Source organism: Daphnia magna, unplaced genomic scaffold, assembly GCF_020631705.1.
Source record: "Daphnia magna isolate NIES unplaced genomic scaffold, ASM2063170v1.1 Dm_contigs146, whole genome shotgun sequence".
NCBI lineage: Eukaryota > Metazoa > Arthropoda > Branchiopoda > Diplostraca > Daphniidae > Daphnia > Daphnia magna.
In genome coordinates this window covers 131,815-158,781 of record NW_025533142.1, presented here as the reverse complement: position 1 = coordinate 158,781, position 26,967 = coordinate 131,815, and the positions used below count along the sequence as shown (strand labels likewise).

Sequence of the window (26,967 nt, the reverse complement as noted above, 5' to 3'; positions counted from 1 at the left end):
AGTGTATTCACATTGAATACAAGTATATTTGATGCAGTTTACATATAGAAGTAAAACTCATGGTATAACAGTGTATTCACATTGAATACAAGTATATTCCATGCAGTTTACATATAGAAGTAAAAACTCATGGTATAAAATTGTATTCACATTGAATACAAGTAAATTTGATGCAGTTAACATATAGAAGTAAACAATCATGGTATAACAGTGTATTCACATTGAATACAAGTATATTTGATGCTGTTTACATATAGAAGTAGAAACTCGTGGTATAACAGTGTATTCACATTGAATACAAGTTAATTTGATGCAGTTAACATATAGAAGTAAAAACTCATGGTATAACAGTGTATTCACATTGAATACAAGTATATTTGATGCTGTTTACATATAGAAGTAGAAACTCATGGTATAACATTGTATTCACATTGAATACAAGTATATTTGATGCTTTTTACATATACAAGTAAAAACTCATGGTATAACAGTGTATTCACATTGAATACAGGGTTATTCCATGCAGTTTACATATAGAAGTAAAAACTCATGGTATAACAGTGTATTCACATTGAATACAAGTATATTTGATGCAGTTTACATATAGAAGTAAAAACTCATGGTATAACAGTGTATTCACATTGAATACAAGTATATCTGATGCAGTTTACATATAGAAGTAAAAACTCATGGTATAACAGTGTTTTCACATTGAATACAAGTAAATTTGATGCTGTTCACATATAGAAGTAAAAACTCATGGTATAACAGTGTATTCACATTAAATACAAGTATATTTGATGCTGTTTACATATAGAAGTAAAAACTCTTGGTATAACAGTGTATTCACATTGAATACAAGTATATTTGATGCTGTTTACATATAGAAGTAGAAACTCATGGTATAACAATGTATTCACATTGAATACAAGTATATTTGATGCTGTTTACATATAGAAGTAAAAACTCATGGTATAACAGTGTATTCACATTGAATACAAGTATATTCCATGCTGTTTACATATAGAAGTAAAAACTCATGGTATAATAGTATATTCACATTGAATACAAGTATATTTGATGCAGTTTACATATAGAAGTAAAAACTCATGGTATAACAGTGTATTCACATTGAATACAAGTATATTTGATGCAGTTTACATATAGAAGTAAAAACTCATGGTATAACAGTGTATTCACATTGAATACAAGTATATTTGATGCAGTTTACATATAGAAGTAAAAACTCATGGTATAACAGTGTATTCACATTAATTACAAGTATATTCCATGCAGTTTACATATAGAAGTAAAACCTCATGGTATAACAGTGTATTCACATTGAATACAAGTATATTCCATGCAGTTTTTATATAGAAGTAAAAACTCATGGTAAAACAGTGTATTCACATTGAATACAAGTATATTCCATGCAGTTTACATATAGAAGTAAAAACTCATGGTATAACAGTGTATTCACATTGAATACAAGTATATTCCATGCAGTTTTTATATAGAAGTAAAAACTCGTGGTATAACAGTGTATTCACATTGAATACATGTATATTCCATGCAGTTTACATATAGATGTAAAAACTCATGGTATAACAGTGTATTCACATTGAATACAAGTATATTCAATGCCGTTTACATACAGAAGTAAAAACTCATGGTATAACAGTGTATTCACATTGAATACAAGTATATTCCATGCAGTTTACATATAGAAGAAAAAACTCATGGTATAACAGTGTATTCACATTGAATTCAAGTATATTCCATGCAGTTTACTTATAGAAGTAAAAACTCATGGTATAACAGTGTATTCACATTGAAAACAAGTTTATTTGATGCAGTTTACATATAGAAGTAAAAACTCATGGTATAACAGTGTATTCACATTGAATACAAGTATATTTGATGCTGTTTACATATAGAAGTAGAAACTCATGGTATAACAGTGTATTCAGATTGAATACAAGTATATTTGATACTGTTTACATATAGAAGTAAAAACTCATGGTATAACAGTGTACTCACATTGAATTCAAGTATATTTGATGCTGTTTACATATAGAAGTAAAAGTTCATGGTATAACAGTGTATTTACATTGAATACAAGTATATTCCATGCTGTTTACATATAGAAGTAAAAACTCATGGTTTAACAGTGTATTCACATTGAATACAAGTATATTCCATGCTGTTTACATATAGAAGTAAAAACTCATGGTATAACAGTGTATTCACATTGAATACAAGTATATTTAATGCTGTTTACATAAAGAAGTAAAAACTCATGGTATAACAGTGTATTCACATTGAATACAAGTATATTTGATGCAGTTTACATATAGAAGTAAAAACTCATGGTATAACAGTGTATTCACATTGAATACAAGTATATTTGATGCTGTTTACATATAGAAGTAAAAACTCAGTGTATAACAGTGTATTCACATTGAATATAAGTATATTTGATGCTGTTTACATATAGAATTGTGCTGCTAAATGACATTTCGCTAGACCCTAAGGGTGTAGACACATAAATTTTAGCTCTTTAAAGAAAAAAACAAAGAAACCCGTACTCTTCCTGGGCCTGACAACGCCCCCATAACCTCAGACTTATTTTAGCTCTTACGGTGTAAAGATGTCTGGTTTTAGTGGCAGGTATAGAGACTATTGGGTTGACCCACGGGTCGCTAACTTTGAGAGAGAGCAGCAGGAGAGGGACCTGGTGGAACGATCTCGTTTTTGGGAACGTGACTATTACGAATCGCGTTTCCAAGAGAGAGAAAGGTCGCCCTTGCGTTCTGCGCCGAGTGATTTTTATCGGGATCAAGTGCTATACCCAGCTGTACCGGGCCACGTTCACTACGAGGGTTATGGTAGAGTAGGGCCGGATTACGTTTTTGATCAATGGGATTTCCATTCGCAAGGACCCAGTAGAAATCCGAGAAACGGAGGTAGGCCAATCTACGATCAGCGTCGGGTGGATCCGTTAGCCGAACAGGGAGGCAGAAGTCAATACGGCGAGGGCATTCCCCGTAGGGAAAAATTGGAGAGACCTAGCATTCTGGAACAAGGGACCGAGGATAGTTACGGTGACGAAGAGCAGCCGGAAAGTGAGGAAGGATTAGACGAGTTGATTCTGGACGATTTAGACGATCAGGATAGGCTACAGAAATTCTATAATCGCCCGTGGCGGCCAAGCAGCAATCAGTCCGAAGAGCCGCCGGGACCGCAACCGGCCGTCAAATCAAAACGTGCGTCGGCAGTCATGTCCGTGTCACCCGAGCCGGGTCCGTCGAAGGAGAGGATTTCAGAGCCAAGTGATAAGGCGGAACCAGCACCGTTAGTAGTTCCTCAGGAGGTGAGTGATGCGCTTTCGGGTTGGATGACGAAAGGTGTTTCGACGGAAGATTCCAAAGCCATTTCGAAGAAGACGCCGTTAGAATTTCTTGACAAAGAATTTTCGGTGAAGCCCCCGAAACTGGACGGCTACATGCATAGGCGAGCGAAAGAGAAAGGGAAGCTGAAGGCCGTAAACGCGTCGGAAGAATCATTAATTACGACTCAACTTAAGATCATGGACGTGGGCCCGCCACTTATTGATCTCTACACGCGCATTCTATCTCTCGGCGAGGGAAAAACGGAGAAAAAGGCGCAAGAATTGGTGCAAGATGCGTTGATACAGTGGGCGCGTGCCTACCATCATATCACGAAGCAGAGACGGAAGACGGTGATTGCCTTAGTGGAGCCGTCCTTCGACTTTCTCACAGCCGAACCTGAGGCTTTCGCGCCAGGAAAGGAGGCTCGCAAGCTCCTTTTCACCGGAAAATTCCTGGAATCGATGCTTAAAGAAGCATCACAGGACGCGACACTGGCGAGAACAGCAAAACCTAGGACGAATCTGGGATCGAAAGGAAAGGCGCTCGCGGACCCATCTTATTCACTGCCGCGCCATCCATTCGTTCTGCGGACGAGAAAGGCGACGGAGCAGCCGCACCGAGGCGGAGGTGAGCGAGGGCGACCAGCAGGTGCCCAAGCATGGACGCGAGGTGTTCAGAGGTACGTTCGGTTTTCAAAACCCGTTATTTCTCCGACCCAACTGTCAGAAGAGGAGGTGGGGGCCAGATTGTTGGCCTTTGCGGGCCAATGGAGTGAGGTGACGGACGATAGTTGGGTTTTGGACGGGATTGCGCAGGGCATAAAATTAGATTTTGAGGCGCTTCCAACCCAGCTTGTAATCCCCCCCCCCTGTTGCAATGTCAAAAGAAATGGTTAAAATTTGCGACAAGGAGGTGGAGGACTTAATTAGGAAACGGGCGATCACTGAGGTTGCAAGGGGCTCAGAGGGTTTCGTCTGCTCCTTATTTGTTATTCCGAAAAAATCGGGAGGATTTAGGCCCATAATCAACCTTAAACCATTAAATCAGTTCATACGATATGAACATTTTAAAATGGAGAATCTAGAATCGGCCAGGTTTCTTTTGAGAAAAGGGGATTGGATGGCGAAGCTAGATTTGAAAGATGCTTACCTGACGGTCCCTGTGCACCCCTCCCATCAGAAATTTTTGCGTTTTCAATGGAAGGGGCGTATTTTCCAGTTTTCCTGTCTAGCCTTCGGTCTCGCACCCGCACCGCGAATTTTTACAAAAATTCTCAAAGTAGTTATGGGTTTTTTAAGGAAAAAAGGGTTGAGACTGATAATATATTTGGACGACATTTTAATTTTAAATACGTCTAGAGAGCGCGTGTTGGCAGACCTGGAAGTAGTGATTGAGTTACTACAGCGTCTGGGTTTAATTATTAATTGGGGGAAATCGGTACTGGAACCAGCACAGAGGCTAGAATATTTGGGGCTGGTTATCGATTCTAATCGATTGTCATTCGCATTGCCAATAGCCAAAATAGAAGCGGTGAAGGCTATGTGTGAAGCAGTTCTTTTAGCGAAGGTCGTTTCACTGAGAGAGATAGCATCCATTATGGGAAACTTTACATGGGCAATTCCGGCAATTCCGTACGCACAGGCGCACTACCGTCGTTTGCAAAGTTTCTACATTAGGAAGGCGCAGGCGGCAAATTCCAATCTAAAGATCAAGTGTTTGCTCTCGCTCAAAGCACAGGAAGATCTAAAATGGTGGGTGGCTAATCTAGATAAAGCGAAGGATAAGGTTTTCTTTCCCCAAGCACCGGATCTCGAAATATATACTGACGCTTCCTTATCGGGGTGGGGAGCTTGCTGTAATGAGGTTAGGACAAGGGGATCGTGGACGCTTACGGACTCAACAAGAAATATCAACGAACTTGAGCTTTTGGGCGCATTATTCGCGGTACAGGCGTTCGCAGTCCGCTCGAAAAACATAGCCATCCGTATTCATCTCGACAATGCTACAGCGGTAGCATACATAAATCATTGTGGGGGAACTAGGTCCCGAGCGCTGACAGTCATATCAGCGGAATTAACATCGTGGTGCGAGGAGCGCGGAATATCGCTGGAAGCGGTCCACGTAGCCGGGAAATTGAACATAATTGCGGATGAGGAATCACGAGCTGGACCCGACTCCAGCGATTGGAGGCTAGACAAGCGGATGTTTAGCCGTATTCAGGATCTTTGGCCGTCAAAAGTTGATGCCTTCGCGACGCCTTGGAATGCACAGCTTCCGTCATTTATATCATGGCATCCGCAGCCCGGGGCGCTGACGACAAATGCATTTTTCGTAAATTGGGGTGGGTTATTAGCCTATTGTTTTCCTCCCTTCGCCTTGATATTCAAGTGCCTTGAGAAGATCCGTCGTGAAAAAGCTCTGGTGGTTTTTGTATGTCCCGTATGGATAGGCCAACCTTGGTTCCCGTTACTACTGGAGCTGTTGTGCGATGTTCCCCGTCTCTTTCCGCCATCGCAAGACCTGCTGAAATCAGCACTAGACGAGACCCACCCGCTCATCCGGAACGGGGCGCTACACTTGGCCGTCTGGAGGCTGTCAGGAGACAGTACCTTATGCGAGGGTTTTCGGCAACAGTGGTCGACCTACTCATGGCCGGAAACAGACCCAACACTCACTCCACATACGAGTCCGCCTGGAGAAAATGGATGGATTGGTGTTTGGGGAGGCGTTCGAATCCCTTGTCAAACGATTTAGGGGAAGCGTTAGAATTCTTATCTCATTTTCATTCGTCGGGCATGTCATATAGTTCCATTAATATTCATAGATCAATGCTATCTAGCACCCTGGACCCAGTCGATGGCTTGCGCATAGGTGAACATCCGGTTGTAGTGAAACTATTGAAAGGTTGTTTTAATCAGAATCCCCCGCGCCCCAAATACAGCGTTACATGGGACCCCAGTCAGGTAATCGACTTCATTTCATCGTTGTGAGAGAACGACTCGTTATCCCTTTCAGTTCTGTCAGGCAAAGCAGCAACGTTAGTCGCCCTTGCAACGCTCATGAGGGTTTCGGAAATTGCAGCGATCGAGTTAAAATCGGTGACATTCAGTCAAAACGGCGTAAAATTCTCCTTAGACTCCCTAAGGAAAGCACAGAGAAGTGGTCCGCTACAGACGTTTTCATTATCAGGTTGCCCGGACCCTAAAGTATGTCCAGTATAAACGCTGAAAGAATATATAGAACGAACGAACGAATTCCGCACAGAGGCAAATTGTAGCAGACTGTTGGTAGCCGTTATTCCCCCTCACAAACCAGTGTCATCTAACACGGTGAGCCGTTGGATTCGTTCTGTGCTAAACAACGCCGGGGTTGATACGGATGTTTTTGGGGCCCACTCAACTAGAGGCACCGCTGCGTCCAAAGCGGCAGTCAGCGGATTGTCAATCGAAGCGATTTTACGGGCCGGGAGCTGGGCCCGTGAGTCGACATTTAGAAGGTTTTATAACCGCTCTGCAGAACCGACATTCGAGTCGGCAGTCTTCGGACAAACTCACAATTAAATCCGCAATCTGTGAAATCACCCTTAGGGTCTAGCGAAATGTCATTTCGCAGCACAATTAGCAATTACCAGAGGGATCGCGTAGCGATCCCGAAAGGTAATTAGAATTGTGCGAGAATAAATGAAGAGACGACCCTAAGGGTCGCTCTAGCACCCAAACCCACCCAGCAACTTCATTTATTCATAATTTAATTGTGTTGGTTGCAATTGGATAGAGTATACCATAAAGAGTATCCAAGAAGTCCCGGGGTTTCAACGGAAGAAACAGTCAGAATTGAAGTCATCCCAGCGGCCGGCAAGGAGGCGAGCTACATGGCTAAACGAAGGTTATTCAAGAACAACTGCTGTTAAATCGCTGTTCCTTTCGATGGTTTTTTCCCTCCCGTTTATAATCATGTTTATCTCTTGTAATTCGCAAACAGAGTTGTTTTTTCCCCTGTCGAAGAAACTTCAGGGTTTTTTTCTCTGGTTCTCAGCGAATTTTTTGTTTTGGTCATTCATGGTTTATCGTGTTATTTGTCACATTTGTTTGTTTGTTTGATTGAATCTTTTTGGCAAGCCTAGAAAATAAGTCTGAGGTTATGGGGGCGTTGTCAGGCCCAGGAAGAGTACGGGTTTCTTTGTTTTTTTCTTTAAAGAGCTAAAATATATGTGTCTACACCCTTAGGGTCGTCTCTTCATTTATTCTCGCACAATTCTAATTACCTTTCGGGATCGCTACGCGATCCCTCTGGTAATTGCTAAGTAGAAACTCATGGTATAACAGTGTATTCACATTGCAAACAAATATATTTGATGCTGTTTACATATAGAAGTAGAAACTCATGGTATAACAGTGTATTCACATTGAATACAAGTATATTTGATGCTGTTTACATATAGAAGTAAAAACTCATGGTATAACAGTGTATTCACATTGAATACAAGTATATTCCATGCTGTTTACACATAGAAGTAAAAACTCATGGTATAACAGTGTATTCCCATTGAATACAAGTATATTCCATGCAGTTTACATATAGAAGTAAAAACGCATGGTATAACAGTGTATTCACATTGAAGTCAAGTAAATTCCATGCAATTTACATATAGAAGTAAAAAATCATGGTCTAACAGTGTATACACATTGAATACAAGTATATTCCATGCAGTTTACATAAAGAAGTAAAAACTCATGGTATAACAGTGTATTCACATTGAATACAAGTATATTTGATGCAGTTTACATATAGAAGTAAAAACTCATGTTATAACAGTGTGTTCACATTGAATACAAGTATATTCCATGCTGTTTACATATAGAAGTAAAAACTCATGGTATAACAGTGTATTCACATTGAATACAAGTACAGTGGGTACCGAAAGTATCCGTACGGCTGAGAGGATCAGTAGGGAAAACGCGTTTTTCAAAACGCTCCCATAAATAGAATTCTCTGTGGAATTCAATAAAAAAATTTCGTAAGGTTAATATTAGGGTGGGGTTTCATGTGATTTTTTTTTAGAATTTTTCAACAACGCGATATGTGGTTTGTATCGCGTTCCAAAAGTATCCGTACGGCCGAGAGGCCTAGTAGGGAATGGGCTTACTTTGGAAGCCTGTTATTCGGTAACTACCTAATATTATAGGGTGGGAAAGTTCTTAAAAAAAAGAGCTGCATTAGCTCTATATGTGATTATCAGAACATATTTTTTGAGTTTCATTTATAGTAATGAAATTCAATATGAAAACACGGATTATAATTTTTCCGTTTTTTCTCCCTCGATTCCCCTTCACCAGTGTTGCCATATCCCAAAATCATTACCCTTTCTCTTTTTTCCGTTTTCACGGAAAAAAGATTGCCGTCCCCTAGCGAGCATTCATGGGGGGACGGCAATCTTTTTTCCGTCGGAAGAAAAAAAGAGAAAGGGTAATGATTTTGGGATAATCCGTGTTTTCATATTGAATTTCATTACTATAAATGAAACTCAAAAAATATGTTCTGATAATCACATATAGAGCTAATGCAGCTCTTTTTTTTAAGAACTTTCCCACCCTATAATATTAGGTAGTTACCGAATAATAGGCTTCCAAAGTAAGCCCATTCCCTACTAGGCCTCTCGGCCGTACGGATACTTTTGGAACGCGATACAAACCACATATCGCGTTGTTGAAAAATTCTAAAAAAAAATCACATGAAACCCCACCCTAATATTAACCTTACGAAATTTTTTTATTGAATTCCACCGAGAATTCTATTTATGGGAGTGTTTTGAAAAACGCGTTTTCCCTACTGATCCTCTCAGCCGTACGGATACTTTCGGTACCCACTGTATATTTGATGCTTTTTACATATAGAAGTAAAAACTCATTGTATAACAGTGTATACACATTAAATACAAGTATATTTGATGCTGTTTACATATAGAAGTAAAAACTCATGGTATAACAGTGTATTCACATTGAATACAAGTATATTTGATGCTGTTCACATATAGAAGTTAAAACTCATGGTATAACAGTGTATTCACATTGAATACAAGTATATTCCATGCAGTTTACATATAGAAGTATAAACTCATGGTATAACAGTGTATTCACATTGAATACAAGTATATTTGATGCTGTTTACATATAGAAGTAAAAACTCATGGTATAACAGTGTATTCACATTGAATAGAAGTATATTTGATGCTGTTTACATATAGAAGCAGAAACTCATGGTATAACAGTGTATTCACATTGAATACAATTATATTTGATGCTGTTTACATATAGAAGTAAAAACTCGTGGTATAACAAAGTATTCACATTGAATACAAGTATATTTGATGCTGTTTACATATAGAAGTAAAAACTCATGGTATAACAGTGTATTTACTTTGAATACAAGTATATTTGATTCTGTTTACATTTAGTAGTGTAAACTCATAATATCACAGTATATTCACATTGAATACAAGTATATTTGATCCTGTTTACATATAGAAGTACAAACTCATGGTATCACAGTGTATTGTAGGTTAAATCGCGTGTTCTAGTGTTGTGTTCTAGTGTCAGATTGGCGTGCGGTCCAATGTACGAATTGGGTACCTTCTGTCGGCTTCCTAAATAGGCGAGTCGACAGTGAGTCATCATCCTCAATCTCTATTAGCAAGTCAAGGGCTTTAAGTGTTTTACCACCGTAGACCAATGTGAGTTTGATGTTGTCATCAACTACACCCTCAAAGAGGTTTGGAATGTTTTCATTCGCCCCTCTCCATATCTCTACAATGTCATCAATGTACCTTCTAAAATAAAGAAGCTCGGCTGGTGGGTTCTCAATAAGGTGTCGTGTTTTTCTATACATAAAGGCGTTGGCCATAAAAATTGACATCGAGCAACCCATTGCTGTTTCCTTAAGCTTCCTGAAGTACTTTTCATTTTGAAAAGGGAAGACATTGTTTTGTTAAAGCATCTGTAGTATGTATCTAAAGATCTGGTGTGGAGGAGGAGGGAGCATGTCATTTTTCTCGCAAAATTCTTTAACTACGTCAAAGTGTTCCATATAGAAGCTGGTTGAGTCGTCTACCGCTTCTACCCAGTCGATGGACTGGTAGAGCGATACTAAATCAGCTGAAAAAGTTTAGCTCCCGGCGGGAGATTTGGCAACGTTGCCAAATCCCTTAAAAGCGCTGCTGTGTCTGATCTCGGGATGATGGTGGTGTCTGATCCCTGTCAGTGATCCCGGGATGCACGGTAGTAAAGAAGCCGCAAGCTTAGCAAGGTACTCATCTAGAGCCTTGAAAGGACTACCTACTGCCGCTATGATTAATCTTGCTGCGAATGCCCCGGTGTCTTCCCGCTTCTCTTTATGGATTTTTTTGAGAAAATATGTGGCAGGTAACGAGACCTGCTGGTTCCTAACTCTACTACCCTCCGCTCTTGTGATACAGTTATGTTTTTCAAGTGCATTTGTAACTATGATTTTGCGTTTATGTATTCTCCCTATGTATCCCTCTGCCTCTGTTTTTGATAGCTCCATGTAAGTGTTTTTATCCCCTAGTGGTCTAAGTGCCTCTTTTTGTAATCTTCTCTACTCTAAATAACTGTTTTCCCCCCTTTATCTGCTTTTAAGACGTACCAGCGTGTGTCAGTGATCAGCTTCTTTCCAGGCTTTGAATGCGCTGGTTGAGAAGTTGGTCCCTATCTTTCCCTTCGGTATTTCGGTAGAGCAGAGCTCTGACAAGAGTACATTAGACTCTTTTAATGCCTCAGGTGGTTTCCAATCTGAATTAAGGATCCTAGTTATCATGTTGGTTTTGTAATCCCCCCACCATTCATATTCCAGTGTAATTTCAGATTTATGCTACGTCTTAATTTCCCTAAGGCCCCTTTGAGTGTTTCTCTATTAAAATTTACTTGTGGGATGAAAGAAAGGCCTTTAATTAAGGCTTCTCTTGCACCCTCATCAAGCTGTGCCCCTACGTCGTTACAAATTATTTCCTGAAGTCTACTTTATTTCCCCCTTTACTGATCGTTTTATTGTTTTTATTGTTTTTCCCTGAGTTTTTATTGTTTTTCCCTCTGTTTTTATTCCTGTTTGTGTTACCTTTTCTCTTCTCACTCTCCTTGTTTTGTTCGTTTCTGTTTTGTGCGGTGTTGGCATCAGGTACCTTGGTTGCCGGAGCTTCCTTGGTTGCTCCAGTCACTTTCGCTCCCTTTGCTTTTCCCGGAATTTTATGACCTGATGTGTTCGCCCTAGCATTAGATACGTGTGGTGTGATGCGTAAATTATCCCCCTCCCCCGTGATATGAAAAAATATAAGTGGACCTATGCGTGTAGCGTATGGATGGATGCGAGAGAGCCTGCTTTCTTTTATATACTTGATGGAAGTATACTCATTATGGGAAAACCTCCAACCCTCAGAGAGATCGAGTATCTCTTTCTTAAGTTGTTTTTCAACCTCCTCTTCAGCTGCCATGAATTTTTGCAAGGCTGCATTCTCTAGCGCAGGACATCATCGCTGCGTTCCTTCTATGCTTCTAGCGCTGGGGAACCTGAGAACTAAGTGTTTCTTGGTATTTTTGGCTTTACCCTCTAATTCGTAAAGGCTCACTCTCATTTTCAAAAGTTGATAAAAAGAATGGAAAACCGCAGTTACCGTTCCGCAAAGTAGCACTTTCCGCAAGTGGATTCTACAAATTAGTGTCCTTCCCGCAAGTGGATTCCGCAAATTAGTGTCCTCTCCGCGAGTGGATTCCGCATTTTAGTACACTTTCTGCAGCAAAAATCCCGCAAAATAGTACCCTTCCGCAAGTAAAATACCACAGAATAGTACCCTTCCGCAAATAAAAGCCCACAGAATAGTGCCCTTCCGCAAATAAAATCCCACAAAATAGTGCCCTTCCGCAAGTAAAATCCCTCGTTTTAGTGAAAGCCTGAAATTAAATTTTCTACGTTCCTGAAACTCTAGTTTGTAAAAGGTAATGATTGATTAGTCCAATCCCACTCCTTCCGGTTATTTTTCCGAACGACCCGTCCGCGTGATCAGTGGAACCGTCAACGCTCGTAAGTCTGAAGGTCTGCCCACTGAACGAGAGAGCTATTCTCAAAATCTCATTCAGTTTCCAAAAAAGGGGGTTAGTACAAACGTGGCAAAGGCGGCTGGCTGTGTTACGATCAGGCGGGTCTTTGACCTTTCGCCCTTCGCCGCACCATGTGCCTGATGACTCGGACGACCACTATTCTGTCGCTCCGCCATTCCTTTATCCCACAGTTCCCTCCGATAAAGGAGTTGTGCTACACATATATCAATTCATAAGCATGAATGCGATATGTGTAGCCCACGGGTAGAGAAGAACAGAGTCCCAGAATAGTGATTATAAGACAATGCCAGTTCCGATTTCACAACTTTGATCTCGCCAGGGAGGTGGACTCCAGCATCGGCTACCATCAGCTACCATCAGGTAAGTCGAAAAATGGCTACCATCAGGTAAGCCGAAAAAGGCTACCATCAGGTAGGCCGTAAAAAAGGCTACCATCAGGTGGTCATTAGCAGCAAAGTCATTTCCCCAGCAAAAGGGTACCCCATTTTCTAAAAAACAAAATGGCGCTAATCCTAATCTCTTCTCGCCGGGTCTAATCGGTTGGAGGGGATCAGATAGATACATCTAATCATGGCTGGTGTGGCCGTGTGAAAAAGAATAAGCTATCTGTTGCATGGTTATCAACTTTTACGGATGATAAGTCATAAATATTTTTTACACAAAACATTCATGGAAAGGGTCAATCTTTCTATCTTTCTATCTTTCGAACTAGACGGAAAATCGAAAAAACCGATACGGCAAACCAAAAGCTTAACCGAAAGGCACTACTTAATTAAGAGTAATCGAATGATGTGCAGTGTTACGTGATTACCCAAAAAGCCTTACATGATTAAGAGGAATCTAATGGTATGCAGTGTTACGTGATTGTAACACTTGACAACGGAAAAACTTATTTAACTGACGAACTAAGCGGAAAATCGAAAAAACCGGTACAGCAAACTAAAAGCTTAACCCAAAGGGACTACTTGGTTAAGACAAATCATATGATACGCAATATTAACGGGAAAAATTGATTATCTAACTAACGAAGCAAAAAATCGAAAAAATCGATACGGCAAACTAATATCCCAGTGTATTCACATTGAATACAAGCACATTTGATCCTGTTTACATATAGAAGAAAAAACTCATGGTATCACAGTTTATTCACATTGAATACAAGTATATTTGTTCCTGTTTACATATAGAAGTAGAAACTCATGGTATCACAGTGTATTTAAATTGAATACAAGTATATTTGATCCTGTTTACATATAGAAGTTAAAACTCATGGTATCACAGTGTATTCACATTGAATACAAGTATATTTGATTCTGTTTATATGTAGAAGTATAAACTCATAATATAACTGGAATGACCTGGCAACAGGGCCCTTCACCCCTTCAGGGCTAAAATAGGGAGAGGGAGAGTTTAACCCCCCCGACTAGGTTAATTCAGTGTGGACCTAACTAAGCTCGCATGTAGACCGGCGTATTGTCCCTCGTCAATTACACAGTTCCGATCATCTTCTCGATTTGACTCCATTCCATGGCGCAGTTGGTTTTAAGTGACTACATCGTCCCTCACATCACGGTATTTATTCGTTTTGGTGTAGAAAATAACATTTGCTGCGTAATTGTTCTGCCTACATATGATTGTCCCACTAAACCCAGCACGTGGATGCGCACGGCACTGCCGTAGTACTTTTCAGTGTCGCTATTTTTCTCTTAACAATAGTGACAGTCTTTAGCATTCCAACATTCCTAAACGATAACTAGCTCTGTTTCATGTGATTACCTCGAGTGAAAGTTACTGTCTTCGCAAACGCCATCATTTGTCGACCAACGTTCTTCTAGCCTGCCCACCCCACCACGTGGATGCGCACGGCACTGCCGTAGTACTTTTGTTGCAGTGTCTTTGCCTGGATGAAACGGCGGCCATATTATTTTCGCTGTCGCGCTACGCCACACGCACGGTTGCTGTGTGTATCTCTCTCGACTATCTCTCCGTGTGGGTGCGCAAGACGCCCTTTTTTGCAATCTGTGCTGTTTTATTACTTTTTCGGCTAGTTTCGAGTCTATAAAAACCTGTATTTGCGTCAGTTTACTTCAGTGTAGCCGCCACCATGACACCCAAAGCGTTTAAACCGTATGGTACCCCACCTCCTTTTGACTTTGATGAATACAAGGATTCGTTCGAGCTATGGCAGCGTCAATGGAGCATATTCATGGCACTGTCTACCATCAACACCTCTCTCCCTCAAACAGATCGGTCTTCGTACACAGCCAACATCCTCCTCTCGTGTTTATCAAAGCCTACACTGCGGGCCATCTGCTCGATGGGCCTATCTGACATTGAACTGGACGACCCAGACATCATCATCAGTAAGCTTCGTGAACGCTGTAACGCAGGTAGAAATTGCCATGTATGGCGTCAGCAGTTCGCACATCGTACCCAACGCGAGAAAGAATCGGCTGATGGCTGGGTAACTGAACTTCGCGACCTCGCACAGAAATGCGAATTCGATTCAGACTGCTGTGATAACTGTCAAGACACGCGACTGCTGGGCCAAATCATTTACGGCGTCCACAGCGACGACGTCCGGAAGAAGTTGTTGCAGAAAGGGGCCGCTTTAGAGCTCGACTAAGCCATAACGATCCTCCGCACCGATGAAGCAACACAATTACCAGCAGCTCACTTGCGGCAAAGCGATTCACCATCCGTCCAGCAGGTTAAAACCAAATCAGTTAATCCAAACTCCAAACTAGCGGCTCGTCCATCTCAGCAGGCTAGTCAACGCTATTCCCGGGGTCCGCCAGCTGGTGCCCCTCCGAATGGTTGCTGGAACTGTGGAGCTGAGTCGTTCCACCAACGGTCCGAATGCCCAGCTAATGGGAAAGAGTGTGGTTGCTGTGGAAAGATCGGCCATTTCAAGAAAGTATGTTCTAAAAACACACCTAAACCAGAGACGGCGGGTAGCATCATCATCGGCTCCATCATGACGGGTGAGCTCCTAGAGGCCGATGTTTCCCCCGCAGGCAGTGATTCTCGCGTGACAGTGTCTTTTCTACCCGACACGGGCGCTTCTATTGACGCCATACCACATCAACTTTACGAACACCTGTTCAGCGAAACACCACTCCACCGCGCCCCTAGTCGAGCTATAACAGCAAATGGTGAAGAAATCGAGAACCATGGCACCTTCCAGGCAACCGTTAAGTTAGGACAAACCGCCAATAACCCATCGTCGCTGATTACCATGCACGTACTAAAAGACCTCCGGCAGCCGGTGTTATCAAAAGCAACGCAGAAGAAGCTTGGCGTTCTACCTTTGGACTACCCTTACTGGTGCGTCCAGTCAATCCGCATCAACGTTTCCCCTCAGCAAAAGGCCGAAATCGCCCCAAAGGAAAGGCGCTCGCGGACCCATCTTATTCACTGCCGCGCCATCCATTCGTTCTGCGGACGAGAAAGGCGACGGAGCAGCCGCACCGAGGCGGAGGTGAGCGAGGGCGACCAGCAGGTGCCCAAGCATGGACGCGAGGTGTTCAGAGGTACGTTCGGTTTTCAAAACCCGTTATTTCTCCGACCCAACTGTCAGAAGAGGAGGTGGGGGCCAGATTGTTGGCCTTTGCGGGCCAATGGAGTGAGGTGACGGACGATAGTTGGGTTTTGGACGGGATTACGCAGGGCATAAAATTAGATTTTGAGGCGCTTCCAACCCAGCTTGTAATCCCCCCCCCTGTTGCAATGTCAAAAGAAATGGTTAAAATTTGCGACAAGGAGGTGGAGGACTTAATTAGGAAACGGGCGATCACTGAGGTTGCAAGGGGCTCAGAGGGTTTCGTCTGCTCCTTATTTGTTATTCCGAAAAAATCGGGAGGATTTAGGCCCATAATCAACCTTAAACCATTAAATCAGTTCATACGATATGAACATTTTAAAATGGAGAATCTAGAATCGGCCAGGTTTCTTTTGAGAAAAGGGGATTGGATGGCGAGGCTAGATTTGAAAGATGCCTACCTGACGGTCCCTGTGCACCCCTCCCATCAGAAATTTTTGCGTTTTCAATGGAAGGGGCGTATTTTCCAGTTTTCCTGTCTAGCCTTCGGTCTCGCACCCGCACCGCGAATTTTTACAAAAATTCTCAAAGTAGTTATGGGTTTTTTAAGGAAAAAAGGGTTGAGACTGATAATATATTTGGACGACATTTTAATTTTAAATACGTCTAGAGAGCGCGTGATGGCAGACCTGGAAGTAGTGATTGAGTTACTACAGCGTCTGGGTTTCATTATTAATTGGGGGAAATCGGTACTGGAACCAGCACAGAGGCTAGAATATTTGGGGCTGGTTATCGATTCTAATCGATTGTCATTCGCATTGCCAATAGCCAAAATAGAAGCGGTGAAGGCTATGTGTGAAGCAGTTCTTTTAGCGAAGGTCGTTTCACTGAGAGAGATAGCATCCATTATGGGAAACTTTACATGGGCAATTCCGGCAATTCCGTACGCACAGGCGCACTACCGTCGTTTGCAAAGTTTCTACATTAGGAAGGCGCAGGCGGCATATTCCAATCTAAAGATCAAGTGTTTGCTCTCGCTCAAAGCACAGGAAGATCTAAAATGGTGGGTGGCTAATCTAGATAAAGCGAAGGATAAGGTTTTCTTTCTTCAAGCACCGGATCTCGAAATATATACTGACGCTTCCTTATCGGGGTGGGGAGCTTGCTGTAATGAGGTTAGGACAACGGGATCGTGGACGCTTACGGACTCAACAAGAAATATCAACGAACTTGAGCTTTTGGGCGCATTATTCGCGGTACAGGCGTTCGCAGTCCGCTCGAAAAACATAGCCATCCGTATTCATCTCGACAATGCTACAGCGGTAGCATACATAAATCATTGTGGGGGAACTAGGTCCCGAGCGCTGACAGTCATATCAGCGGAATTAACATCGTGGTGCGAGGAGCGCGGAATATCGCTGGAAGCGGTCCACGTAGCCGGGAAATTGAACATAATTGCGGATGAGGAATCACGAGCTGGACCCGACTCCAGCGATTGGAGGCTAGACAAGCGGATGTTTAGCCGTATTCAGGATCTTTGGCCGTCAAAAGTTGATGCCTTCGCGACGCCTTGGAATGCACAGCTTCCGTCATTTATATCATGGCATCCGCAGTCCGGGGCGCTGACGACAAATGCATTTTTCGTAAATTGGGGTGGGTTATTAGCCTATTGTTTTCCTCCCTTCGCCTTGATATTCAAGTGCCTTGAGAAGATCCGTCGTGAAAAAGCTCTGGTGGTTTTTGTATGTCCCGTATGGATAGGCCAACCTTGGTTCCCGTTACTACTGGAGCTGTTGTGCGATGTTCCCCGTCTCTTTCCGTCTCTTTCCACAATTCTAATTACCTTTCGGGATCGCTACGCGATCCCTCTGGTAATTGCTAAGTAGAAACTCATATTATAACAGTGTATTCACATTGCAAACAAATATATTTGATGCTGTTTACATATAGAAGTAGAAACTCATGGTATAACAGTGTATTCACATTGAATACAAGTATATTTGATGCTGTTTACATATAGAAGTAAAAACTCATGGTATAACAGTGTATTCCCATTGAATACAAGTATATTCCATGCAGTTTACATATAAATAAGTAAAACGAAAACCATGGTCATAACAGTGTATACACATTGAATACAAGTATATTCCATGCATTTACATAAAGAAAGTAAAAACTCATGGTATAACAGTGTATTCACATTTAATACAAGTATATTTGATGCAGTTTACATATAGAAGTAAAAACTCATGTTATAACAGTGTGTTCACATTGAATACAAGTATATTCCATGCTGTTTACATATAGAAGTAAAAACTCATGGTATAACAGTGTATTCACATTGAATACAAGTATATTTGATGCTTTTTACATATAGAAGTAAAAACTCATTGTATAACAGTGTATACACATTAAATACAAGTATATTTGATGCTGTTTACATATAGAAGTAAAAACTCATGGTATAACAGTGTATTCACATTTAATACAAGTATATTTGATGCTGTTCACATATAGAAGTAAAAACTCATGGTATAACAGTGTATTCACATTGAATAGAAGTATATTTGATGCTGTTTACATATAGAAGCAGAAACTCATGGTATAACAGTGTATTCACATTGAATACAATTATATTTGATGCTGTTTACATATAGAAGTAAAAACTCGTGGTATAACAAAGTATTCACATTGAATACAAGTATATTTGATGCTGTTTACATATAGAAATAAAAACTCATGGTATAACAGTGTATTTACTTTGAATACAAGTATATTTGATTCTGTTTACATTTAGAAGTGTAAACTCATAATATCACAGTATATTCACATTGAATACAAGTATATTTGATCCTGTTTACATATAGAAGTACAAACTCATGGTATCACAGTGTATTGTAGGTTAAATCGCGTGTTCTAGTGTTGTGTTCTAGTGTCAGATTGGCGTGCGGAGCACAATAATACCCAAGTTATTCCTAGTTCGTGTTTCCAGTACACGAACCAAGATGGACGCTATCACCTACGTGGTAAGTCAAAATGTGGTGTTCGTGTGCGAAGCACACGAACCTTGAAGAACTATAACACCCTCGTGGTAGGTCGCCTATTCTGTCAAGCCCTAATTTTAGTGTTCGTTGTGCACGAAGCACAAAGGGTTTGGAACTACTAAGAGTCAGGTCCACGTGCAAAGCACGTGGACACAGCAACTCATCGTCTCCTTCCTTAGAATTCCATTCCCCTTTCTTGAAGATAGGTCCTAGTGAGCTACCAAGAGATCTACCTGCTCTGAAAGCTAGTCTTGGAGGTTCTAATGGAAGCTGGGGGCCGAGTCGTTCTACTCTTTCTGTGATAAGTGGTGTTTCGTGTAGATTCGTGTAAAAGGATCGTATGCTATTCCTCAGTGGTAGGACGAGCGGTTCATGGAAGTCAGAGACTAACGTGAAGCGCTCGTTGCCTGTGTCTTTATTGGTTCCCCTCCTGTCTTCAATAGTTCGGCTCAATCCTTAAGGAGAGCTTTGCTATAAGCGCTGTCTAGAACCTTCTGAGGATAGCCTCTTATTCTGAACTTGTGTAGGAGTGTCTCCGCCTCACGGTTGAATTCAGAGTGCTTACTACAATTTCTTTTGATCATAAGGAGTTGGGCGTATGGGATTGAGCTTTTAAGATTTACTGGATGTGCTGAGGTCCAATGTACGAATTGGGTACCTTCTGTCAGCTTCCTAAATAGGCGAGTCGACAGTGAGTCATCATCCTCAATCTCTATTAGCAAGTCAAGGGCTTTAAGTGTTTTACCACCGTAGACCAATGTGAGTTTGATGTTGTCATCAACTACACCCTCAAAGAGGTTTGGAATGTTTTCATTCGCCCCTCTCCATATCTCTACAATGTCATCAATGTACCTTCTAAAATAAAGAAGCTCGGCTGGTGGGTTCTCAATAAGGTGTCGTGTTTTTCTATACATAAAGGCGTTGGCCATAAAAATTGACATCGAGCAACCCATTGCTGTTTCCTTAAGCTTCCTGAAGTACTTTTCATTTTGAAAAGGGAAGACATTGTTTTGTTAAAGCATCTGTAGTATGTATCTAAAGATCTGGTGTGGAGGAGGAGGGAGCATGTCATTTTTCTCGCAAAATTCTTTAACTACGTCAAAGTGTTCCATATAGAAGCTGGTTGAGTCGTCTACCGCTTCTACCCAGTCGATGGACTGGTAGAGCGATACTAAATCAGCTGAAAAAGTTTAGCTCCCGGCGGGAGATTTGGCAACGTTGCCAAATCCCTTAAAAGCGCTGCTGTGTCTGATCTCGGGATGATGGTGGTGTCTGATCCCTGTCAGTGATCCCGGGATGCACGGTAGTAAAGAAGCCGCAAGCTTAGCAAGGTACTCATCTAGAGCCTTGAAAGGACTACCTACTGCCGCTATGATTAATCTTGCTGCGAATGCCCCGGTGTCTTCCCGCTTCTCTTTATGGATTTTTTTGAGAAAATATGTGGCAGGTAACGAGACCTGCTGGTTCCTAACTCTACTACCCTCCGCTCTTGTGATACAGTTATGTTTTTCAAGTGCATTTGTAACTATGATTTTGCGTTTATGTATTCTCCCTATGTATCCCTCTGCCTCTGTTTTTGATAGCTCCATGTAAGTGTTTTTATCCCCTAGTGGTCTAAGTGCCTCTTTTTTGTAATCTTCTCTACTCTAAATAACTGTTTTCCCCCCTTTATCTGCTTTTAAGACGTACCAGCGTGTGTCAGTGATCAGCTTCTTTCAGGCTTTGAATGCGCTGGTTGAGAAGTTGGTCCCTATCTTTCCCTTCGGTATTTCGGTAGAGCAGAGCTCTGACAAGAGTACATTAGACTCTTTTAATGCCTCAGGTGGTTTCCAATCTGAATTAAGGATCCTAGTTATCATGTTGGTTTTGTAATCCCCCCCACCATTCATATTCCAGTGTAATTTCAGATTTATGCTACGTCTTAATTTCCCTAAGTCCCTTTCGAGTGTTTCTCTATTAAAATTTACTTGTGGGATGAAAGAAAGGCCTTTAATTAAGGCTTCTCTTGCACCCTCATCAAGCTGTGCCCCTACGTCGTTACAAATTATTTCCTGAAGTCTACTTTATTTCCCCCTTTACTGATCGTTTTATTGTTTTTATTGTTTTTCCCTGAGTTTTTATTGTTTTTCCCTCTGTTTTTATTCCTGTTTGTGTTACCTTTTCTCTTCTCACTCTCCTTGTTTTGTTCGTTTCTGTTTTGTGCGGTGTTGGCATCAGGTACCTTGGTTGCCGGAGCTTCCTTGGTTGCTCCAGTCACTTTCGCTCCCTTTGCTTTTCCCGGAATTTTATGACCTGATGTGTTCGCCCTAGCATTAGATACGTGTGGTGTGATGCGTAAATTATCCCCCCTCCCCCGTGATATGAAAAAATATAAGTGGACCTATGCGTGTGGCGTATGGATGGATGCGAGAGAGCCTGCTTTCTTTTATATACTTGATGGAAGTATACTCATTATGGGAAAACCTCCAACCCTCAGAGAGATCGAGTATCTCTTTCTTAAGTTGTTTTTCAACCTCCTCTTCAGCTGCCATGAATTTTTGCAAGGCTGCATTCTCTAGCGCAGGACATCATCGCTGCGTTCCTTCTATGCTTCTAGCGCTGGGGAACCTGAGAACTAAGTGTTTCTTGGTATTTTTGGCTTTACCCTCTAATTCGTAAAGGCTCACTCTCATTTTCAAAAGTTGATAAAAAGAATGGAAAACCGCAGTTACCGTTCCGCAAAGTAGCACTTTCCGCAAGTGGATTCTACAAATTAGTGTCCTTCCCGCAAGTGGATTCCGCAAATTAGTGTCCTCTCCGCGAGTGGATTCCGCATTTTAGTACACTTTCTGCAGCAAAAATCCCGCAAAATAGTACCCTTCCGCAAGTAAAATACCACAGAATAGTACCCTTCCGCAAGTAAAATACCACAGAATAGTACCCTTCCGCAAATAAAAGCCCACAGAATAGTGCCCTTCCGCAAATAAAATCCCACAAAATAGTGCCCTTCCGCAAGTAAAATCCCTCGTTTTAGTGAAAGCCTGAAATTAAATTTTCTACGTTCCTGAAACTCTAGTTTGTAAAAGGTAATGATTGATTAGTCCAATCCCACTCCTTCCGGTTATTTTTCCGAACGACCCGTCCGCGTGATCAGTGGAACCGTCAACGCTCGTAAGTCTGAAGGTCTGCCCACTGAACGAGAGAGCTATTCTCAAAATCTCATTCAGTTTCCAAAAAAGGGGGTTAGTACAAACGTGGCAAAGGCGGCTGGCTGTGTTACGATCAGGCGGGTCTTTGACCTTTCGCCCTTCGCCGCACCATGTGCCTGATGACTCGGACGACCACTATTCTGTCGCTCCGCCATTCCTTTATCCCACAGTTCCCTCCGATAAAGGAGTTGTGCTACACATATATCAATTCATAAGCATGAATGCGATATGTGTAGCCCACGGGTAGAGAAGAACAGAGTCCCAGAATAGTGATTATAAGACAATGCCAGTTCCGATTTCACAACTTTGATCTCGCCAGGGAGGTGGACTCCAGCATCGGCTACCATCAGCTACCATCAGGTAAGTCGAAAAATGGCTACCATCAGGTAAGCCGAAAAAGGCTACCATCAGGTAGGCCGTAAAAAAGGCTACCATCAGGTGGTCATTAGCAGCAAAGTCATTTCCCCAGCAAAAGGGTACCCCATTTTCTAAAAAACAAAATGGCGCTAATCCTAATCTCTTCTCGCCGGGTCTAATCGGTTGGAGGGGATCAGATAGATACATCTAATCATGGCTGGTGTGGCCGTGTGAAAAAGAATAAGCTATCTGTTGCATGGTTATCAACTTTTACGGATGATAAGTCATAAATATTTTTTACACAAAACATTCATGGAAAGGGTCAATCTTTCTATCTTTCTATCTTTCGAACTAGACGGAAAATCGAAAAAACCGATACGGCAAACCAAAAGCTTAACCGAAAGGCACTACTTAATTAAGAGTAATCGAATGATGTGCAGTGTTACGTGATTACCCAAAAAGCCTTACATGATTAAGAGGAATCTAATGGTATGCAGTGTTACGTGATTGTAACACTTGACAACGGAAAAACTTATTTAACTGACGAACTAAGCGGAAAATCGAAAAAACCGGTACAGCAAACTAAAAGCTTAACCCAAAGGGACTACTTGGTTAAGACAAATCATATGATACGCAATATTAACGGGAAAAATTGATTATCTAACTAACGAAGCAAAAAATCGAAAAAATCGATACGGCAAACTAATATCCCAGTGTATTCACATTGAATACAAGCACATTTGATCCTGTTTACATATAGAAGAAAAAACTCATGGTATCACAGTTTATTCACATTGAATACAAGTATATTTGTTCCTGTTTACATATAGAAGTAGAAACTCATGGTATCACAGTGTATTTAAATTGAATACAAGTATATTTGATCCTGTTTACATATAGAAGTTAAAACTCATGGTATCACAGTGTATTCACATTGAATACAAGTATATTTGATTCTGTTTATATGTAGAAGTATAAACTCATAATATAACTGGAATGACCTGGCAACAGGGCCCTTCACCCCTTCAGGGCTAAGATATGGAGAGGGAGAGTTTACCCCCCCGACTAGGTTAATTCAGTGTGGACCTAACCAAGCTTGTATGTAGGCTGGCGTATTGTCCCTCGTCAATTACACAGTTCCGATCATCTTCTCAATTTGACTTCATTCCATGGCGCAGTTGGTTTTAAGTGACTACATCGTCCCTCACATCACGGTATTTATTCGTTTTGGTGTAGAAAATAACATTTGCTGCGTAATTGTTCTGCCTACATATGATTGTCCCACTAAACCCAGCACGTGGATGCGCACGGCACTGCCGTAGTACTTTTCAGTGTCGCTATTTTTCTCTTAACAATAGTGACAGTCTTTAGCATTCCAACATTCCTAAACGATAACTAGCTCTGTTTCATGTGATTACCTCGAGTGAAAGTTACTGTCTTCGCAAACGCCATCATTTGTCGACCAACGTTCTTCTAGCCTGCCCACCCCACCACGTGGATGCGCACGGCACTGCCGTAGTACTTTTGTTGCAGTGTCTTTGCCTGGATGAAACGGCGGCCATATTATTTTCGCTGTCGCGCTACGCCACACGCACGGTTGCTGTGTGTATCTCTCTCGACTATCTCTCCGTGTGGGTGCGCAAGACGCCCTTTTTTGCAATCTGTGCTGTTTTATTACTTTTTCGGCTAGTTTCGAGTCTATAAAAACGTGTATTTGCGTCAGTTTACTTCAGTGTAGCCGCCACCATGACACCCAAAGCGTTTAAACCGTATGGTACCCCACCTCCTTTTGACTTTGATGAATACAAGGATTCGTTCGAGCTATGGCAGCGTCAATGGAGCATATTCATGGCACTGTCTACCATCAACACCTCTCTCCCTCAAACAGATCGGTCTTCGTACACAGCCAACATCCTCCTCTCGTGTTTATCAAAGCCTACACTGCGGGCCATCTGCTCGATGGGCCTATCTGACATTGAACTGGACGACCCAGACATCATCATCAGTAAGCTTCGTGAACGCTGTAACGCAGGTAGAAATTGCCATGTATGGCGTCAGCAGTTCGCACATCGTACCCAACGCGAGAAAGAATCGGCTGATGGCTGGGTAACTGAACTTCGCGACCTCGCACAGAAATGCGAATTCGATTCAGACTGCTGTGATAAATGTCAGGACACGCGACTGCTGGGCCAAATCATTTACGGCGTCCACAGCGACGACGTCCGGAAGAAGTTGTTGCAGAAAGGGGCCGCTTTAGAGCTCGACCAAGCCATAACGATCCTCCGCACCGCTGAAGCAACACAATTACAAGCAGCTCACTTGCGGCAAAGCGATTCACCATCCATCCAGCAGGTTAAAACCAAATCGGGTAATCCAAACTCCAAACTAGCGGCTCGTCCATCTCAGCAGGCCAGTCAACGCTATTCCCGGGGTCCACCAGCTGGTGCCCCTCCGAATGGTTGCTGGAACTGTGGAGCTGAGTCATTCCACCAACGGTCCGAATGCCCAGCTAATGGGAAAGAGTGTGGTTGCTGTGGAAAGATCGGCCATTTCAAGAAAGTATGTTCTAAAAACGCACCTAAACCAGAGACGGCGGGTAGCATCATCATCGGCTCCATCATGACGGGTGAGCTCCTAGAAGCCGATGTTTCCCCCGCAGGCAGTGATTCTCGCGTGACAGTGTCTTTTCTACCCGACACGGGCGCTTCTATTGACGCCATACCACATCAACTTTACGAACAGCTGTTCTGCAAAACACCACTCCACCGCGCTCCTAGTCGAGCCATAACAGCAACTGGTGAAGAAATCAAGAACCATGGCACCTTCCAGGCAACCGTTAAGTTAGGACAAACCGCCAATAACCCATCGTCGCTGATTACCATGCACGTACTAAAAGACCTCCGGCAGCCGGTGTTATCAAAAGCAACGCAGAAGAAGCTTGGCGTTCTACCTTTGGACTACCCTTACTGGTGCGTCCAGTCAATCCGCATCAACGTTTCCCCTCAGCAAAAGGCCGAAATGTTAAAATCCCTAATGGCTCCCCACCCTCTCATCTTTGATGGAGTTTGCCGCCCAATGGCGGGACCTCCGTGCCATTTTCAGCTGGTAGAGGGGGCGATTCCATCCGCAATGAGAGGATCACGACCAGTAGCTATCCCGTTACTACCCAAGCTCAAAACAGAACTGGACAGCCTCGAAGATCAGCTTGTCATCTGCAAAGTTGTCGACCCCACAGCATGGGTTCAGCCTATTGTCATCGCACCTAAAAAAGACGGTGGCATACGCGTGTGTGTGGATTTTACTCACTTGAACAACTTCATCATTCGGCCCAAATTCGAGACGGCAACACCATTCCAAGCGGTTCGGACAATCCCAGCAGGGATGAAGTTCTTTACTGTCATCGATGCCTTCAAAGGCTACCACCAGGTGCCGTTGGACGACGAATCGGCGGCTATGACCACTTTCTCCACGCCGTTTGGCCGTTATATGTAACGCCGCCTACCATTCGGAATCTGCCATGCTGGCGACGACTACAGCAGACGAGTTTTAGCAGTTTTCGACGACCTCCCCAACTGCCACCGCATCATAGAGGACATCCTAATCTTCTCCGAGACTTACGAAGAACACGTTGCCCTGGTGTGACAAGTATTTCAACGGGCAGCTGACCACCAAATCGCCATCAACACTCCAAAAATTCAATTCGCTCAGCCATCGGTTCTTTTCGGAGGCTACATTTTAAGTAGCACTGGTTTCTCCCCTAATCCGGAACTGCTATCGGCCATCAGCAAATTTCCAGCCCTTACGAACATCACCGAAATGCGCGCGTTCCACGGCCTCTGCCAACAGATGGGCAACTTCTCGCAGAGTTTAGCAGCTACCCTCCTGCCGCTCACTCCCCTCCTCAAAAAGATTACCAGTGGGAATGGACATCACACCACGAATCCTCCTTCAATGAGGCGCGCAAAGAACTTTCTTCATCAGCGGAGCTCTCATTTTACGATCCAGCGCTTCCTACCGCCCTCCATCTGGACGCCTCCCGCCTTCGTGGCCTCGGATTTGTGCTTCGCCAGCAGAGCCTCGACGGAAAATGGAATGTAGTTCAAGCCGGGTCTCGATTTTTATCAGACGCCGAGACCCGCTACGCCATGATTGAACTAGAATGTCTTGGCACAGCATGGGCAATGCAGAAATGTCGGCAATTCCTCGAAGGGCTACCGTCGTTTCTCCTCCTCACCGATCGCCGGCCACTCATCCTTATTCTCAACGAGTACAGTTTGGACAAACTAGACAACCCCAGAATCCTGCGCCTCCGTTTATAAA

At 42.5% G+C, this 26,967-nt stretch overlaps 3 protein-coding genes across 3 annotated transcripts; all 3 read left to right on the top strand.

The window, feature by feature from the left end:
- Positions 1-2,650: 2,650 nt before the first annotated feature.
- Positions 2,651-6,146, top strand: LOC123467133. The gene is given in 5 exon segments (XM_045167174.1): positions 2,651-3,544; positions 3,587-3,852; positions 3,854-4,071; positions 4,112-4,163; positions 4,751-6,146. Coding segments are annotated over 5 exon segments (2,826 nt in total).
- Positions 6,147-15,165: 9,019 nt separating this feature from the next.
- On the top strand, positions 15,166-17,944 carry LOC123467132. The gene is made up of 3 exons (XM_045167173.1): positions 15,166-15,199; positions 15,265-16,050; positions 16,098-17,944. Exons 1-3 carry the CDS (start codon positions 15,166-15,168, stop codon positions 17,942-17,944), a joined length of 2,667 nt encoding a protein of 888 aa, XP_045023108.1.
- A 6,449-nt stretch (positions 17,945-24,393) lies between these two features.
- On the top strand, positions 24,394-26,966 carry LOC123467131. The gene is made up of 2 exons (XM_045167172.1): positions 24,394-26,135; positions 26,444-26,966. The coding sequence occupies exons 1-2, from the start codon at positions 24,394-24,396 to the stop codon at positions 26,964-26,966; spliced, it is 2,265 nt and encodes a 754-aa protein (XP_045023107.1).
- The last annotated feature ends 1 nt before the right edge of the window (position 26,967 follows it).

Coding starts and splice junctions, on each gene's coding strand:
- LOC123467132 (XM_045167173.1), top strand. CDS start 15,166: ATGAAGCAACACAATTACCAGCAGCTCACTTGCG. Junction 15,200..15,264: donor TTACCAGCAGCTCACTTGCG/GCAAAGCGATTC, acceptor ACTCCAAACTAG/CGGCTCGTCCATCTCAGCAG. Junction 16,051..16,097: donor TGGACGCGAGGTGTTCAGAG/GTACGTTCGGTT, acceptor CCCAACTGTCAG/AAGAGGAGGTGGGGGCCAGA.
- LOC123467131 (XM_045167172.1), top strand. CDS start 24,394: ATGACACCCAAAGCGTTTAAACCGTATGGTACCCCACCTCCTTTTGAC. Junction 26,136..26,443: donor ACGCCGTTTGGCCGTTATAT/GTAACGCCGCCT, acceptor GCAAATTTCCAG/CCCTTACGAACATCACCGAA.